Here is an 18720-nt window from a genome sequence, read left to right as displayed (position 1 = left end):
AACCTTTCCTGTCCTCAATTTATTGGGGAGCAGTTTGTTCATAACTGTGAACCGCTTTATGGGGACAAATAAGCCCCGCCCCCTCAAAAAAAAAACATTGCGCTGCACTACATGAGTCTGATCATTGATGACGTCACTTGAGAATCACAGTGTTGGAATAAAATCTTTGAAAAAGTAGCCAGCGGGGAACAAAAAGTACACACACGGACCCAGAAAAAAAAAGGCCCAAAAATACAGCAAGACGCTACCATCAATAACACTTTCAAAGGCTTCTGTTGACTCCTCCAGGAGTTACCTGTGCTTGGACAACATGAGTTACAGCTATAAATTATAGACTCTATAAATAGTGTAAGTGCCTTCACTAAAGACACTGAAGGGGGGTGGGGGACGTGAGTCAGTTGCATCTTTACGGTCTAAATGTGTTTTAGTGCTTTTATTTACATTGAAAGCTGAGCGGAATGCCTTTTTTATTTTTGGTCGGGCATTAGCGTTGGTGTCCATGAGAAGGGGTCCTTTTTTTTGTGATTCTCACTTGTACTTCATTCAGTCCACCTGCTCAGAGTGTCTTGCTCTGCTCCCGTCGGCTGCTGACTCCTCGACTTCTGCTCCTCACCGATCGTTTGTGTAGCCTGTTGCCGGCAGCTGTTGGAGACGTGTTTTTTTTTTAAACAAAATTATATGCCTGTTTTTAAAACTAAGGACTATTTTTTTGCACAAAATTGCCCTATAGTTGTAAAAACTCACTTTCTGTACATTCCACTTGTGGACTCTCCCACTGTCCATTTTCCATACAACGTATGACAGGTAGGTGGCGCTGCGTGTAGCCGGCTTGACACTGGTAGCGCACTTTGGAGTTGACGGCGTAGCGATCTCTGGTGATGCCCATCGGCGAGCCGTGAGCCACCTCCGGGGGCGCTCCACACCCCGCTGACGGGGAGCACAAGGGTAGAATGTAAAATGCTCTGAGACGTTTGACAGGCGCAACTTATTTGACTTTGTCATCTTGTGCAAAATGTATTTAAATGCCAAAGATTTGCTCAGGTGCATTCAAAAGTATAAAGAAGGTTTAAATGGAGTTCAACTCCACTCAACAGTATTTCTAGAGCACTTTAAAACAACCACCGTTTTTTTTTCTTCACATTTTGGACCAACTGGAGATGGTTAATGGACTCCAAACAAAGTACCAAGGAAGTGACTTTGCGTTAGTTCCTACCGGGTTGAGTCTTGCATGAGAAGGGAAGATAGTAATTGCAAGGAACGTCATTCCACTGGCCTCCTTCGTGCCCGATCATGACCACGCAGTCCTCCCCAGAGTTGAAGTAGTTGTCAGGTTGGTTAGGTCTCCAGTTCTCGTACGTCTGGGATGTCACAAAAGTTGTAATAAGTGCTTATCTGCGAACTCTTGTGCGCTGACACAAAACCACAAGATCCATTCCCCCGTGATCAACTTCAGTTTGTCTCAACTCACAAGAGCGCTGCCATCTGTCCAGCGGAATTCATTCTGGACTTCTTTGTCATTGAGACCGATCCACTCATAGTCTTGACCTTTGGCTGTCAAGCCAAGACGGAGAGATTTCAAAAAACCGCTTCTACAAATATATGTTTGCATCTGAAATGGGCTGCATGAAACCGGTATCACTTACAGTTGAGAAACTGCTGCTCCTCTTCAGATCTGACGCTGACCAAGTGGGCATTGAGCTCCCGGCAACGCTGCTCAGCATCTGACCAGGTGTGTCTGTCAGCAAAGTGGAGGTAACAGCTTCCCATGAACTCCAACCAGCCCTCGGGACAACTATTAACAGCTGCAGGCAATATAAAAAAAGAAGAGTGACTTTGGAGCTCCATTATGTATTTTTTTTTGGGCATTATGACAAGCGCCTTACCCTCTTCTACCTCTGGCTCCTCCACAACAGGAGCGGTCGCCAGTGAAATCGTTGGTGCAGTGGTTGGGCTGACGTAGGCAGGGTCTGGAGTCATGACGATGACTGTGGCCTCCTCGTGCTCAGACGGTCCATTATAGTCTGGGTAGGTCATGGTCGATCCAGGAGGAAAAGCTATAGAAAGCCCAGCCGTTGACGGCTTGTCACTGCCTGAGATTTGAAGATGGGTTCCTGAACCACTTTCCTGGCCACTTATTTCTACAACGCCGCGGCCCTCTTCTGGATGATGCTCCTGGGGAGAAACGATAACTTCCTTTATCCCATCATCCGTTAGAAAGATGATGTCGCCTTCCGTCTGGGAAGGTTGGCCAGAGGCAGAACCGCTGCCTGAAACACCCGATGGAAAACCACTTGGAGCGCCACTGGGGAAGCCGGATGCATAGGGTGGAAATCCAGACAACTCCTGATCTCCTGATGGCTGGATTGTTAAGTCAATGGCACTGTTGTCGGTAAAGGAGATGCCAGAAAATCCATTGATGCCTGACCCTGACATAGAGCCGGATCCAGTCGTAGATCCTGATCCAGACATTTCAGCAGATCCATACAACTCTTGCTCTCCTGATTGATGAACTGTGAGGTCGACGGCACCGTTGTCTGTAAAGGTGATGCCAGAAAATTCACCGGAGCCCGACCCGGACAAAAAACCTGATCCGGAAATAGATCCTGATCCGGACATTTCAGCAGATCCGTACAGCTCCTGCTCTCCTGATTGATGAACTGTGAGGTCGACGCCACCGTTGTCTGTAAAGGTGATGCCAGAAAATTCACCGGAGCCCGACCCGGACAAAAAGCCTGATCCGGAAATAGATCCTGATCCGGACATTTCAGCAGATCCGTACAGCTCCTGCTCTCTTGATTGCTGAACTGTCAGGTCAATGACGCTGTTGTCTGTAAAGGTGATGCCAGAAAATTCACCGGAGCCCGACCCAGACATAACTCCTGATCCAGACATGCTTCCTGACCCGGACATACCTGAAGTCCACAACACCCCACTACCTAACTCCTGCTCAGTGAGGGTTGGGATCAACAGTTCTCTCTCCTTTCCATCCAGTATTTTGATGAGAATTTCACCACCGCTGCCACTAATGTCTTCACTGCCACTAGCAGAACCTGATCCTGACACAGGAAATCCAGACCCAGATCCTGATCCGCTATAGGAGTCTCCAGAGGTGAAGATTGCACTGCCACCCTCTGCTCCTTGCGGATCACCAGAGGTAGAATGGTCTCCTGACAGGATGTCAGTGTGTCCACTGAAGGTGATGTCAAGTCCTGAACCAGAAGCTCCGCTCCCGCTGGTGGTGCTGGATTCGCCTGAGATTTGAAGATCCCCACTGGCTGAATGGTCGCCTGAGATTTGAAGATCCCCACTGGCTGAATGATCGCCTGAGATTTGAAGATCCCCACTGGCTGAATGATCGCCTGAGATTTGAAGGTCCCCACTGGCTGAATGATCACCTGATCCAGATGCAGAACCATCAACTGAAACTAGAGTTCAAAATGGGAATAAAAATAAATTAGCGACTGAATTTTGTTGTTCCAATGTGCAGCTACTGTGCCACGATTTCAGAATCAGTACAGGTTCAATGTGTAGGCACATTCAGGCACATTTTATGTGCCTGCAGTCTTACCAGTAGGAATCTTTAGCTGGGTTGTGATGTTGGTCTTTTGGATAAGCACTTCAATTTCTGTGATGTTTGCCATTGTTTCGGTGTCAGTGTAACCCACAGGAGGTTCAACTAAAATCAAAAAAGAAAATTCGGCATAAGAATAGGAGAATGGATTGGCCAAAACGGAAAGTACCTTTGAGGGTGAACTAAAGTAAAACAAATAGAAGTACAGACATCTGATTTTACAGATATAGTCTTACTAGTAGTAGTGGCATGATCAGCTGCAACCGTTGTCTTGCTGACAACATCCACTGTCAGTAACTTGTCAAAAATGGTTTCGCTGACGGTGTCAATGGTGGTTTTGCTGTCAATTTCAATGGCGCGTATTTCAGCTGTAAAACACAGAATCCGGCAGGGAATTGTGAGTGACCGTCGGAGTGAATTGAAGTTGAACCCGGCAGATGACTCCAGCCACACCGTTTCCTACCTTTGAAACAATAGGCGTCATAGCGTGAGTGCTCATCAGGAAATCCAGTCTGGTTGGGGAATGCATAGATGATGTGCACGCCCACCTGGCCTCCCCCACAGTAGGATCTGGAGGTTGTGATGGGATATCGGACACTCCGGTCCATCAGCCAACCTGGGCGGCACTTGTCGAGGCCTTGGTTCCACGCGGCATACATCTGCCCGGTTGTGGCCAGCGTGGTGTTGAGTTTCTCGCAGTGCTGCACGGCCTCCTCAAAGGAGAAGCTGTCATAGTCGCTGGTGAAGAAGACCTCACCTTGAAGAGGAATGAAAGCATCGAGGAGTTAAAACGCCTGACGTGAAGACCTGAATGCGGTGTTGACAACACCTATGAATTTCGAGGGTAACCGGGTCCTGACCTTCCAGACGTTCGACATAACAAAATACGTCATAACGCTCTGTGTCTGGCCTCAGGCCATAGGATCGGACTCCCGGAAGGTGCAGCAGATTGCCCGCACAATTATCTCGGGGTGACACGATCGGATACCTAAGCACGAGAGATATTTCTTTTAGTTGGTTTTTAAGACACTGCTTCCAAAAACATGTGCATTCATTCATCCCACCGCTAACACACCTCACACTCTGGTCACCAAGCCAACCAGCGTCACATTGGTGCAGGCCTTTCTCAAAGGCTGCCTGTAGCTGCAGGGGGCTGGCAATGACTGCGCCGATACTCTTGCAGGCCTGTTGGGCCTCCAGAAAGGTCAGCGTGTAGCGACCGGTAATAGGTCGGTAGTGGAACACGACGCCTATTGGTGATTGGGGAGAAAACCAAAAAAATTAGATTTGAGAACATTCTGGTCTGTGCCATCAAAGAAGAACAGCAAGTTTACCGGTGGGACCCATGGCGGCGTCTGTAAAAGGAGGTGAGATAGGCTTGGTGAGAATGTCCACACCACCGTGCTTGATCTCTTGACCTCCTGGGGGTGTTGTGAGTCCTGCATAAACTCCAGGAGCTGGGGTTATGCTCATGATGTCCGGGAAAGGAGTGATCCGGCCGGGAACTGCACCTTCGTCATCGCTACCTGTTCATGTGACAATGTTGTCGTTTCAGAACTGTTTTTATTTTACAGATCAAGGTTTCCAAAGATTTATTGAGCCAATCTTATTCCCTCACAAGTGTACTTGTTTGGCATGTTTAGTTGAACGTGAGGCTATGATTCTGTTCGTGAAGGGCAACAGGTGGATACAAAGGTCAATGGCTCTCTAGTGGAAGAGCATTTGCTTGTTGTGCTGGGGTTCTGGGTTCCTTACTTAAAGGCACCCCAGAAGTGCTGCAGATACAGAATGTAGTTCTCATCTGGTTTTAAACCTACAGTACATCTTAGACTACATCCCTACAACACAGTCGTTTACGTCCTTGCTAAGGTTGAGCAAGTACAGTACCTTGGAAGCAGATAGCATCGTAACGAGAGCTCGTGATGGGGTATCCTGTCTGGTTAGGGAACAGGTAGACCGTTCTGACTCCCAAGAGGCCGCCTCCACACTGAGGCCTGGGAATGTTGATGGGGTAGCGTACGCTCCTGTCGCCCAACCAGCCGGCATTGCACACGTCCATGCCGCCCTTCCAGGCCAGATAAAGCTCTCCGGTGGTGGCAAGTCGGGCACCCAGTTTATTGCACTGATCCTTCGCTTCGTGGAAAGTGAACTTCTCCACTGACATAGAGTAGAAGACTCTGCCTGGGAGGAGAAACAGAGTCAATTAAATTTCCCATCGTATATTAGTTATTCAGTATCCATACAGGATTTAATTCGACCACGGTATTGTTTCGGGAGTGTCGTTGGCATCGTACCAGCCATCTTTTCGGCAAAACAGTACACATCGTAAGTCTCGTTGACGTCTCTCACTCCGTAGGTTCTCACGCCGGGAAAGTTTTCCTTGTCTCCGTAGCATTCCTTCCGAGGCTCGTGGATGGGGTACCTCAAAAAGGTCAGTAAAAGGAATTCAGTACCTGGACTCTGAGTTTAGAAGAGGGAGGTCTAGGACACATTTTATTCTTCCCTGTTATGTTGTAAACCAGGCGCATCGTTTTATTTTGAAGTGGTGAAAACCAACATTCACACGAGCTGTGTTGGAGTAGAAGGACAGAAATCCATTCTGTGTTTATTAGTGAGGGAGGAATACTACCTAACGGTCTGATCAGACAGCCATCCTGCATCACACTGGTGGTATCCATCATCGTAGGCGGCCTGCAGTTGGGCAGGGCTTGCAATGGTGGCGCTGTTTTGGATGCAAGCGGCCTTGGCCTTCTCAAAGGTGAGGGTGTACCGGGTGGTGATGGCTCGATAGTGGAACACGATACCTGTGAGTCAGACATAAAGATGGAGACGGTTTACTTAGCCTAATCACATCTTACACGCACTGTTTAAATCTGACAAGTTGTGTTTCCACCATGCGGCACCGTTTACGGTACAGCTTGGAACCCCGATCCTGAACCTGATCACCACCCAGACCGAATACCCTTGACCAATCTCACAGGTATGATGTCATAACAAAATTAAACAATGGAGGCCATCTAACTCCCTGTCCGTGGTGTACGCCAAGGCATTCCCAGACCAGTCATGAGTCAGAGTTTCCTCCCCAGTGTGTCCGACGCCTGCCCCGAGGTCTCCTCTCACTTGGATATGCCGCAAACACCTCACCGAGGAGGCATGCAGAAAATATGTGCTACCCACCTCAACTGGCTCTTTTTGAAATAGTCAAGCTACTCTCAGTCCCTCTGGGATACAGAGCGTCTCACCTTATCTCTAAGGGTGAGCTTGAATGCTTTGCGAAGGAAACTTTGTATTCGTGATCTTCTTCTTTTCACTCCTACCAAAAACTCATAACCGAAGGTAAGGGTGGGAATGCAGATCAACCAGTAAGTGGTCTCAGATTTACAGATGCTGTGAGTCAAGTCAAGCCCAAGTTCATTTGAAAGCGAGATCAGATTGTGTCATACCCTGAACCTGGATGTCCACGGTGTCATAGTTGTCCTCGATGCCGTGCATGATTTCACAGCGGTAGGCGCCTGAGTCTTTGGACCTTAGCTCTGTGATCTCCAGGCTGGCGTCCGTGGACACCAGCGGGTAGTTGACCATTGTTACTCTGTCCAAGTACTCCTTCTCAACGTGGACTTTGCCCTCCGTTGCCACCAGGATGGTTGTGACATTCTCCTTGGTGACGAAGCTCCATTTGATGCGGTGGGAGAGAGGCGCGATGGTCGGTGCGCCTGGGTCGCTGGCAGTGTTGTCCTGGAAGTAGCACGGCACCACCACCTTGCCCCCCAGAAGGGGGCGGAGAGGCAACGCCGATGGGATGCTGACACGGAGTGTGCCGTCCAAGCCTGCGTGAAAGACAGCTCCGCTGTGATTTGCAAAATGGATAGACCAAAAAGTTTTCGAAAGGTGATTGCTCCAGAAACGAACCTCTCGCAGCTAATTAGCTTAGTTGCTGTTCTCGCCAGTGTGGAGGATTTATTTTGTATGACGCCAATAGACACAATAAGTGACCTAAACGCCACCCTCGGCCACAATGCACAGCGGGATCTTGGTTAAAGTTACCCGTTAGTAAAACTTGTTGACGTCCATCCATCCATCCATCCATCCATCATCTACCGCTTATCCGGGGCCGGGTCGCGGGGGCAACAGCTTTAGCAGGGAAGCCCAGACTTCCCTCTCCCTAGCTACTTCTTCCAGCTCTCCCCGGGGGATCCCGAGGCGTTCCCAGGCAAGCTGGGTGACATAGTCTCTCCAGCGTGTCCTGGGTCTTCCTCGGGGTCTCCTCCCAGTGGGACATGACCGGAACACCTCACCGGGGAGGCGCTCAGAAGGCATCCGAATCAGATGCCCAAGCCACCTCATCTAGCTCCTCTCGATATGGAGGAGAAGCGGCTCGACTCTGAGCCCCTCCCGGATGACCGAGCTTCTCACCTTATCTCGAAGGGAGAGCCCGGACACCCTGCGGAGAAAACTCATTTTGGCCGCTTGTAACCGGCAACTTGTTGACGTTACAGAAGTTAAAACCGCGGCAGACGGCGACCAGCTTATTGAACGCTGCTGTACGTTCCAGGTGAATGGAGTAACTTTGTGTGGCTTAAAGCCCTTTGGGCACCCACCGTCTGATGTCGACACAGTGCTATAAGTGCACTCGATTTGATTGACTCGAATTGATTCGGACGTCACTCGCTGAGAATTAACACGAATGACGAGTGGAGGTTTTCTGTGTGAGTCCGAGTCCTAGTATGGACTCATTGCCGGACCAAATATTGACACGGCAATGAATTGTAGCAGTATCGCTCCAGTTCTGTCACTAACTGAGTTCCATTCCTACATCACCCGAATTTGTCTGTAGTCTATCACTAACCGACGTTAATTCAGCGGTGAAGTTGTATTTACGGTAAAAATTTAGGTCCGACGTGTGACATTTCAACCGCATTGCATTTCAGGTCACGGAAAGTTGAGTGCGGAACAAACATACCATCTTGGTGTGCAAATGATGTCGTTGCTGAAATGAAGGGCAACGAGACACACAGCAGAAGCAGGGAAGTCATCCTCACCTAAAGAAAACAAAACATTTAGTTGCAGACACAAAAAATATAAATAATTAAAATATAGAATTAAAAATATTAATAAATATTAAAAATATATCTTTCTCTGCTCTATGGATTGTATTTTTGTTCCAAAAACTCCCTTTTCGAATGCTTATGTACTTTCTGATGTATAATCATTGCCCCAATATTTTGGCACCAATTGAAAAAAAAAAAACACTGCGAGGCCATCAAGGACATTTTGAACATTTCCAACAAGGCGCAGTGTGTTCCCGTTCTCCGCAGAGCCAGAGTGCACAAGCGAGGTAAAGAGTTCTCTCCAATAACAAACACAAAGTCAACACCTCGTGCTACTGGCCTAAAAGGCTCATTAGGGGAAGGAGGGGGGGGGGAAAAAGGACCGCTTTGCCATTTTAGTCACTGCGATCACGTATTTCCTGCAAATAGTTGAGACTGTATACTCAACTGATGGGCGGAGCAACTGCTTTCGGACAAACATGTTTTTGGACGAATAGTCGACGGTGTGGGTGGAACACAGGAGTTCATTTCAAGTGAAACGTAACCGGTTAAAAAAAAAACGAAACACAAAGGATTATCCACGGAACAAGTTTTCATCAATCTGTGCCTTTTCGGTGCTGCTGTTTTGGTTGGCATTTGGGCAGAACTAGGCTTACCGGACAAGGAGGACGCTTATTTTTTTATTGTAGAGGATTTCATTGTCATAGCAGTGTTCATGGCCATAATGGAAAACTCCAGGAAAGTGTTTTGACGCATTATGAGAATCGAGCTGGACCTTTGTAAAAATTTTTTTTTAAGAAGGCAGTTTACATCAATTAAAAATTCTTCTCATGTTACACTTGTGTTTTCTTCATGCAACAATTTATTCCTTACAAATTATAAGTTTTAATGACCACTGAAATTTGTCACACATTAAGGTTGTTTATTATTATTATTATTTATATATATATATATTATTATTATATATATTCTCGTAATTTAATTTAAATTAAAAAACAGTTTTATCGCCAACTTTGTCACTCTGACAAACATATTTTTACAGTACACAAGTCAATAGATTGATTGTCATAAATTTCAACCATTTTTTTCATTGTAATTTTCCGATTTAAGTTTTATGGCCAAAGATTTTCAAAACAATTCGAAATCATTTTTTCAAATTTTTTTTGAAAGTTGTGAACTGTTTACCTCACATCCAATAAGAATTACGTCGTAATGTTTTGAATTTAGTCATGTTGTGTGTGGCCTAACTCAATTTTGTCTCCTTTTTAAGTGAAGTGAATCAAGAAAAGGCACACGTTGCAGACGAATGCTGGTCAAATCAAGGTGTAGTTCTTACATTGACATATAGGGGGCAGTCGTTGGAACACAGTGTGCCAACTCCCATTTCCAAGATGGACGCACCCATGAAAACATTTCAATTCCAGCAACAAAAACATCCCTCAAAGTCAAGATCAGCCATTGAAAGACGACTCCGAAGGTAAGTAGTGCTTTGGTGCATCTGCACCTTACTAGAAGTGAAAGTCATTTATTATCCTTCATGAAATATCAATACATTTGGCGGATATCTGGATGCCCTCAACTGTCTCAAATCTCAGTTTGTTTCCTTGCTTTAAGGCCGTGGTGTTCAAAATACCACCCGGGGGGTCGTTTGTGGCCCGTCAGACAATTTTCAGTGGCTCGTGGCATATATTAAAATGACTTTTGACCTGGTCAAGAAGGGTTTTTTTTGTGGGGGGGGGGGCAGAGTGAGAACTGAAAGTGTTGAAAATATAAGTGCCACCTCATGAATAAATCTGCAACCTTCAAAAAGAAGAGAATGGACACCCCTGCTTTAAAGTAACCTCCGTGATGCTGACCAGGGTTCAAATTACGAAACAAAAAATCAGAACACCGCCTTTAGTTGTGGATGAAAAGTTAAAGCATGAGCCAAGGTGAATAGCCAAGACTCGAATCATTATATTTATCAAAATTGTATCATCTAAGGAAAACCACAATTGATCTCTTCAACAAGTATCAATAAAAAGTCATCACGAGCATAGAAATCCCCCAGACCTGACTGGTCTGGTCTCAGAACGAGAAATCAACATACAGTGCAAGAGCTATCCCCCCCCCCCCCCCCAAAAAAAATCTCACACAAAATGTTCAATATTGAGGTACTATCTTTGTACCGCATACAATTCCAGATCCACCCAAAAATGATTTGCCCCACCTCACATTGTAGTATGAGACCCAATGTAAGTGCAACTAAGACATGTCTGCCATCTAGTGGTGAACAGTGATAATACAACTTAAAACTACTGTCAACCCCTGCATATTCCCAGATCGGCCACTGCAGATTCACATATTTGCAGATTTTTTTTTTCAACATATTTTCAAATTTACAATTATTTTGTGGGATTTTTCCTCCTTATTTCCAGCCCAAAAAGAATATTGAATATCTAAAATACATATAAATACGTTTTGAAACTGAAGATGCTCACACCCATTTGGAGATTTTTTTTTTTTAACCCTCGTAGTCCACCGCTTGCGATAAATGTAAAATGATGTCTTTGAATCAAAGGCAAAGGCGTTCGGAAAAACACGAGAGAGCTGAAACGTATGGGGGGGTTCTAACATGGCCTAAATTTCATGAAAAGAATGTTTCTATAACACAAAATACATCATTACAAAAATTGTAAAATGCGTAACTTAGGGTTTTTTTTTCATTTGAAGGACCCAAGGGTTAAACACACGACACGACATTTCTTTTCACTTGACAGCGAGTCTCCTGCAATTATGACAAGCGACCCCACTCGTTGTCGGTGGCTCCATGAAAAAAACGATTTTCCTCATTGAAGCTCATCAAGAATCATTGCCTCCAAATGAAGTGACTCTCCACAGTGTGTTCATTCATTCGATGGGGGTGGGGATAGCGGGGGGGGGGGGCTGGCTTGGTGGTGAGGCCGCTCCCCACTTGGGTCACTGTGGTATGTTCCGCTTGCAGCCGAGGTGATGGGCAATGAGGCCTTGGTTTGTTCCCGCTCTGGACAGGGGCAGGGCTTTTTGGGAGGGGTGCAGCCCTGCCAAGGTAAATACAAGGGGGCGGGCAAACTCCCCCCCCCGCCCTCCCCTAAATCCTCCAGAGTCACACATTGGCAGAACAGAGTGGACATTGATATGAACGCACACAGTGCAATACACTCAGAGGGAACGTGTGGCAACGTGCGTCTGATGCTAGGAAATATATGAGTTTTTGTGCGTGTGTGTGTGTGTGTACACTGCAAGGCGTATGTTTGAGAACACACACACTCTTGTACAGTGAGGAGGGGAAAAAAACACATCACAGGTGGTTCTAGGTGAATTAGTAGCACAGAGCGTATTCCACATTCTCACCTCATATACTCGGCTACTGTTGTGATGGCGTGTTTTAAATTAAATCGACAATTTTAGGACAGTCCCGTCAACCATGTTTGTGATTTGTGGTGCAAAAAATGTGGCGCTTTCTCTCATTCAAGCAACATCTGTCAATTTGAATTCACAATGGGAGCCCAGGGAGCCCCACATCGCCATGGTAACGGGACGTCGCCTCCAAGGAGAAAAGGCGACGGAAAATTCGAGACTGGACTGCTAAAGGTGCCTCTGATCCCAAAATTTTAAAAATGCATACGTTAAGTAAATTGCAAAATATGTTTGCCGTGTTTTTTGTTTGTTTGTTGATGCCAGAAAAAGACCACCCTGGAATATTATACTTGTGCACATTGTGCTGCTCATTCTAGTGCCGCATATAGGCCACACGGGGGCAGTATAAGACAGAAATTCAGAGAATTAACTCCTCTCTTGCCTTCTCAATACAGCGGTAATATCAGACCTTCTTTGCAGGGATAAAGAATAAATGCCTTCAGGAAATTGTTTCGTTGTGTGTAACCCGCTGGATTGTTTGTTTTTCAGAAATCCGTCGCTCAAAGGGTAACAACACCGCCGCGTAGATGCTAATTTTTAGCCAGGGTGCCTTTCCCATTGTATGCTAGCGGAGGTTATCCGGTTCTTTCAGATACACAAAGTGTCATTCTATTAGTTTGGGAGTAATTTCGGGTGAGAAAGGCATAAAACAACTTGAAGGGGAGCTTTTTTTTCTCTTTCAAAAGAATATTTACAAATTGTATCAATGAGTTATTATAGAGGCTTTTGTTTTGTCCCATCAGGCAAATTAAGAAAAAAGTAAATAAATGTGTAATAAAAATGTTTTTTTTTTTTTTTTAATTTCAAGAAAATAGTGCCCTTCTGAATCCAGTTTGTATAATTGGGTGTGGCACTGTGGTTTTCCGTCGTAACTACATCACGTTTGGGAATGATTTTTTTTTTTCCGTGGACAAAAGTAATGGTGACAAAGCGCGATTGAACGTGGGTTGAGTCATTTCTCCCCCATAAAGTGGGCAAAAAACTCAAAGCACAGAGGAACTCTAATAAAAGCACCAAGGCTCACTTGATCACTTTCGGGCAGTTCTCCAATTTCACTACTTTTACAGTCACTCGGAATCCCGTTTAGAGGAAATTGAAGAGCAAAAGGTCCCAGACTCAAGATTCAAATGATACCATACAAGACCTCCACTGGGTCCATCCAGGAAATACCATCAAACCTTTCTGAAGTTAATCACCAATCAATACCTGTTCAACTCACCCCCCCCCCACCACCCGCTACCCTCCCCTCACATCCAAAGCGCCCGTCTTGCCAGTATTCCCGGGTACGTACCGTTGATGCTCCGAAGCTCTGGTTGGCCGGTGACTGCGGGGGCCCCGTGGCTCCTGCCTGAGTTAGGAGAGCAGAAAGAAGCTTTATTCAAATGCGAGAGCACATTTAGATGTTGGAAAAGAGGAGGAGGAGGGAGAGAGGGAAGAAGGGAGGGAGCTTGGGGAAGGAAAGGAGGAAGGTGGGTGAGGTGGAAGATGTGCTCCTTTCCTGCTTAGGGGGCTGAGGGAGGTCAAGCCTGGAAAAGATCAATGATATCAACACGTAGTACTCAACACGACCAATCGGGATTTCTTGATCGCTGGTTCCGATATTTGGTCGATTGTAATTAGGCTAACTAATGAATTCAAAAAAATATATATCATGAATACAGGAACAATGACAAAGATTAGAATTACAGTACAGGCAGAACACGACTTGATCCAATTGCCATCTCGGCGGCGGCCATTTTGCCACTTGCTGTTCACTGAAAAATGACATCACGGTTGCTCAGGGGAACAACCAATCACGGCTCACCTGCTTTCTGAAGCTGAGCCGTGATTGGGGTTGGATGTTTTCAAGCTTGAAATGTCGACGTTGACATCGTGGAATATTGATTGATGTTTTAAAAAAATATATATATATGTACTGTATATAAATAACCCCTTTCACATTATATTTGTTCAACAGTACTGGAGAGTGGCGGTCCGTCATGTGCTCGCAAAAGCCAAAACGTCCATCTAGTTTTCACATTTAGTACTTATCTACAGTGTGTGTGTGTGTGTGTGTGTGTGTGTGAACACACATTTCGAGGTCTCAAAGATAGTGACTCGTGTATATAAATGCAAATTGATTTTGAACATTGATTTCCAAACAGCAGTCGTTATTTGCACCGAGCCTTTTTTTTTCCGACTAGAAAGCCGACTAGAACAAAATGAAAATGACTTGGGGTTGATCAGAAGCACTTTAAATGTGACAGGTTTGTGCGTGTGTGTGTGTGTGTGTGTGTGTGTGTGTGTGTGTGTGTGTGTGTGTTTTTAATAATTGCCCTTTCAAGGTTTTGAAATAATTTATCTTCTCATTTTTCTCCATTGCAAAAACCATTTGAGCAGCGGGTGTGTAGACATTGGCTAACCACCGTGAATGTATATCAATGATTTCCTTTGGGAACCTTCGAGCTACTGCTCAAGATTCTTAGAATGTTCAAAAATTATCGGGGGGGGGGGGCAGGGGGGAACAGCTGTTGGTGTTTGTACAAGCATGCGCTTACCTCTTTCACATGCGCCATTGAGTGTACTCGAACATTTAAAAAAAAAAAGAACCCCCCCCCCCCCCCAAACTCCATTCAGGGGCATCAATGCGGGCCCTGTGCTCGCTGCCCTCATGATGACGCGTACGCAACGTAACCCGCAACGTTCAAAGCAAAACATGTCAAGAGCCGTTTTTTTTTTTTTTTTGCAGACACGTTTGAACGACACACTTGGCGTTTGTACACCGGCGACATTTGGAAATGCAATTACGCCCTGGAACTCTTTTTAACCTTGAAGAATCGGTTTGCTCCCCCCCCCCCCCCGTCTTTAAATCTAAATGCGGCTTCATTTGTCCGCGCTCGACTCTTTGATTCGAACGGGGTTGCCAAAATCGTTTTTCCCTCAGTGGCCAATTATGACTTTGAAAATCAGACTTTGAAGACGTGTTTCTTTGCCATCGCATCATCAATTACGGGCGCTTGCGTTTTATTATTACAGCGGACATGAAAAGTTGACGGGCGGCCCGGTAGTCCAGTGGTTACCGCGTCGGCTTCACAGTGCAGAGGTACCGGGTTCGATTCCAGCTCCGCGGCCTCCCTGTGTGGAGTTTGCATGTTCTCCCCGGGCCTGCGTGGGTTTTCTCCGGGTGCTCCGGTTTCCTCCCACATTCCAAAAACATGCATGGCAGGCTGATTGGACGTTCTAAATTGTCCCTAGGTGTGAATGTGAGCGTGGATGGTTGTTCGTCTCTGTGTGCCCTGTGATTGGCTGGCAACCGATTCAGGGTGTCCCCCGCCTACCGCCCGAAGACAGCTGGGATGGGTTCCAGCACCCCCCGCGACCCTAGTGAGGATGAAGCGGTTTGGAAAATGGATGGATGGATGGATGAAAAGTTGACACGCCTTATCCGAATTGCTTCAGAGAACAGCTGAACTTTAATTTTGGTTGATCTAACTCCCACTTAATATGAGTATGAATGTGGTTGGTTCAATGTGAACTCAGCCACGTGTCCGGGTAAGAGGGTGTGCACACTTATGCAACCACATCATGCCAGTTTTTTTTTCTTTTTTGTCAGCGTTTTGTTTTTATTGATTGACTGATTGATTGATTTTTATTTCTCATTGCATTTATAATAATTATATGCCAATTGTCACTATTTGCAGGCCGGCCAATTCATGTGAGGAAGTTGGTGAAAAGAAAATGCTTGCATGCATTAAAACGCAAAGTGACAACATGGCAAGTATTCCTTCGCCGGAGTGTTTGTTTGTACTTATATTGATGCCCTCTCGAGGTTTTGGTCGCAACGCAGTCCTGTCCGTTGGCCCGTTAAAAAAAAAAAAAGCCTGCCGCCAAGTTGGTGATCGGACTCGCGAGACGCCCAAATGTGCCGTTTTATCCATGACTCGTCTTTGGACGTGACTCTCCGCAAACACACGTCCCTCGTGAGTCATGTTTTTTTTTTTTTTTTTTTTTTTTTTTTTTTTTTTTTTAGCGTTCACTTTTACAATCCGCAAACACGCCACTCGGAACAGAGTTCTTCTCAAAGCGGACTGGGCCGCACTCACACACCCGCACACGTGAGCATGTCCGTGTGGGCACGTGCTTGCACTTTCGGACCTTTTTACGTTTTCGGTTGCCGCAGAAGCCGACTCACAGAAGCTGCCCGCTGCATTCCCGGAATAAAAGTACCTTTGGCTGACCACATTGAGAAGCAAAGTAAACGAAAGTCGCTTAGCAAAATTGCTAAAAGAATGTACATTGAAAAGCATTTGTTGGCAGCACAACATCAAAATGCTGATGCACCATGTTTGCTTTGAAATCTCGGCTGTTTGATGCTCTTTTGAGGGAGCGCGGGCAGAAGAGCGTCACGTCAGTCAAATCTTCTGACTCCAGGTGCATTCTCACAGCGATCCTCTTTCCTTCATTGACGAAAACAATCACCTCCGTTTTAACTGAAGCAAATGTTATTTTTTGATTTGCTCCGGGCGGTGACGCAACACGATAAGTGAACTGCGGTGACGCGATTGAGCGCTCCTACCTCCACCTGTCGGATTTATTCCGCTTGGTTCTGTTTATCGGTTTGGCTTGCTTACGTTGCTACGTTTGGATGCCGTTCGGGGGTGATGCAATTCGGCCCGTTTTGCTCCGCTTGACTTTCCTCGCAGGTGCTTTTTTTGGTTTCGCCACATTTAAACATGTAAAAATGTGTTGACGTGACCTTGTGGCTTTTCAGACAAAAAGCAACTTTTGTGTTTTACACACCTCTCTCACCTCAGCCCCCCCTCCCCCCGCCCCCCACCCCTATCACAGCTCATCATTGTGACACATTCATCTATCCATCCGTTTTGTATGCCGCTGGTCTTGTTCGGGACGCAGTGGCGACATGATGCAATATTGATCTCATCAATAAGGATTTCCCTGACTATATATATATATTCATTCATTCATTCATCTTCCAAGACGCTTGATCCTCACTAGGGTCGCAGGGGGTGCTGGAGCCTATCCCTGCTGTCTTCGGGCAGTAGGCGGGGGACACCCTGAATCGGTTGCCAGCCAATCGCAGGGCACACAGAAACGAAAAACCATCCGCACTCACACTCACACCTAGGGACAATTTAGAGTGTTCAATCAGCCTGCCACGCATGTTTTTGGAATGTGGGAGGAAACCGGAGCACCCGGAGAAAACCCACGCAGGCCCGGGGAGAACATGCAAACTCCACACAGGGAGGCCGGAGCTGGAATCGAACCCGGTACCTCTGCACTGTGAAGCCGACGTGCTAACCACTGGACTACCGGGCCATATATATATATATATATATATATATATATATATATATATATATACGCTGAATAAATATGACACGTCCAAGAATAGCAGGACACACAGTACGTATTTACACACCCACATATAGACTTGAATATGCTAACTGTGCCGTATACACCCGGCACATACTTGGAAGATACAGCCCACCCTGTACACTTTTGTACAGAAAATATTCTGCTGGAAACTTGTGCGTTTGACTTTTCAAACGGACCGATAGACCGGGTCAATCGGAGATGAAGTTAAAAAAAAAAAAAAAAGGTTCATTGTGAGTGGGTGTGCAAAATGTGTTTTAATTAAAATTGCAATTTGAAATGTTTGTGACAAGCTACAATTAACAAGCCAAAAAGGAAACAATTTATTGTTAAATGTGCGGGTATTTTTTTAATTTATTTTTACAATTAACAAATTTATTTTTACAATTAACAAATGAATAGGGCGACCTGGTTGTCCGGTGCTTAGCACGTTGAACTCGCAATGCAGTGCTGCGGGGTTCGATTTCAGCTCCGCGGCCTCCCTGTGTGGAGTTTGCATGTTCTCCCCGGGCCTGTGTGGGTTTTCTCCGGGTACTCCGGTTTCCTCTTGCATTCGAAAAACATGCATGGTAGGCTGATTGAACACCCCAAATTGTCTGTAGGTGCGAGTGTGAGCGTGGATGGTTGTTTATCTGCGTGTGCCCTGCGATTGGCTGGCAACCAGTTCAGGGTGTCCCCCGCCTACTGCCCGTAGACGGCTGGGATAGGCTCCAGCACCCCCAACCCCCCCGCGACCCTTCTGAGGATAAACCGGAGCGGAAAATTGATGGAAGGACAAATGAACAGAGTATTTAATGCAAAAAAAACAACAAAAATCATTGTGGCCTACAGCTCAAATGAATTTTTTTGAAAATAATTCCCCCCCCCCCAAAAAAAAACACCCGCCACCACTCAAAATGCCTTATATGAACCCCAAATCATACGTACTGCCGAAATCCTTTCTGATATCATTCTAAATTGCGCTCATATAACAAACCGAGATCTGCGTTTCAGTAGCCGGCTAATCATGACATACTGTATGTCCCTCGGGGGGGGGGGGGGGGGGGGCCTGGTTAATCATAAGAACTTCTTTCACTCCTTGCTGGCTGACTGCGCATCTGGTCGTCGCGCCCGTGTGTGTATTGACACAGTCTCCTCCGGCAGTCGGTGGAGTGGGAGGGCCGCGGCCTTCCCCTTCCAGCGGACGTGAATGGCCGCTTTATGGCCGTGGGCCGATCCCCGCTCGGCTCCCTAAATTTAAACCCGCATGCCCATACCTGTACATGTGGATGTGCGAGACAAGCTGGCAGC

The 18720-nt window shown here is 46.2% G+C and overlaps 1 protein-coding gene across 1 annotated transcript; it reads right to left on the bottom strand.

Moving 5' to 3' along the window:
- Positions 1-13461, bottom strand: acanb (aggrecan b). The gene is made up of 18 exons (XM_052061461.1): positions 13349-13461; positions 8532-8610; positions 7015-7398; positions 6201-6375; positions 5866-5993; positions 5459-5752; positions 4906-5097; positions 4647-4821; positions 4432-4559; positions 4035-4328; positions 3808-3939; positions 3569-3676; positions 1884-3425; positions 1644-1802; positions 1469-1551; positions 1214-1358; positions 745-927; positions 1-642 (listed from the first exon to the last, which is right to left on the bottom strand). Exons 2-18 carry the CDS (start codon positions 8602-8604, stop codon positions 557-559), a joined length of 4281 nt encoding a protein of 1426 aa, XP_051917421.1. The 5' UTR covers positions 8605-8610; positions 13349-13461; the 3' UTR covers positions 1-556.
- Positions 13462-18720: the final 5259 nt, after the last annotated feature.

This window comes from Hippocampus zosterae, chromosome 3, assembly GCF_025434085.1.
Source record: "Hippocampus zosterae strain Florida chromosome 3, ASM2543408v3, whole genome shotgun sequence".
NCBI lineage: Eukaryota > Metazoa > Chordata > Actinopteri > Syngnathiformes > Syngnathidae > Hippocampus > Hippocampus zosterae.
This window is presented reverse-complemented; position numbering and strand designations above follow the sequence as displayed.

Excerpts from the sequence above, each read along its gene's own strand:
- acanb (XM_052061461.1), bottom strand. The coding sequence starts at position 8,604 with ATGACTTCCCTGCTTCTGCTGTGTGTCTCGTTGCCCTTCATTTCAGCA. Across the intron at positions 4,329-4,431 it reads TTATGTCGAACGTCTGGAAG|GTGAGGTCTTCTTCACCAGC; the intron begins GTCAGGACCCGG and ends TTCCTCTTCAAG. Across the intron at positions 928-1,213 it reads CTCATGCAAGACTCAACCCG|CGGGGTGTGGAGCGCCCCCG; the intron begins GTAGGAACTAAC and ends GCTCCCCGTCAG.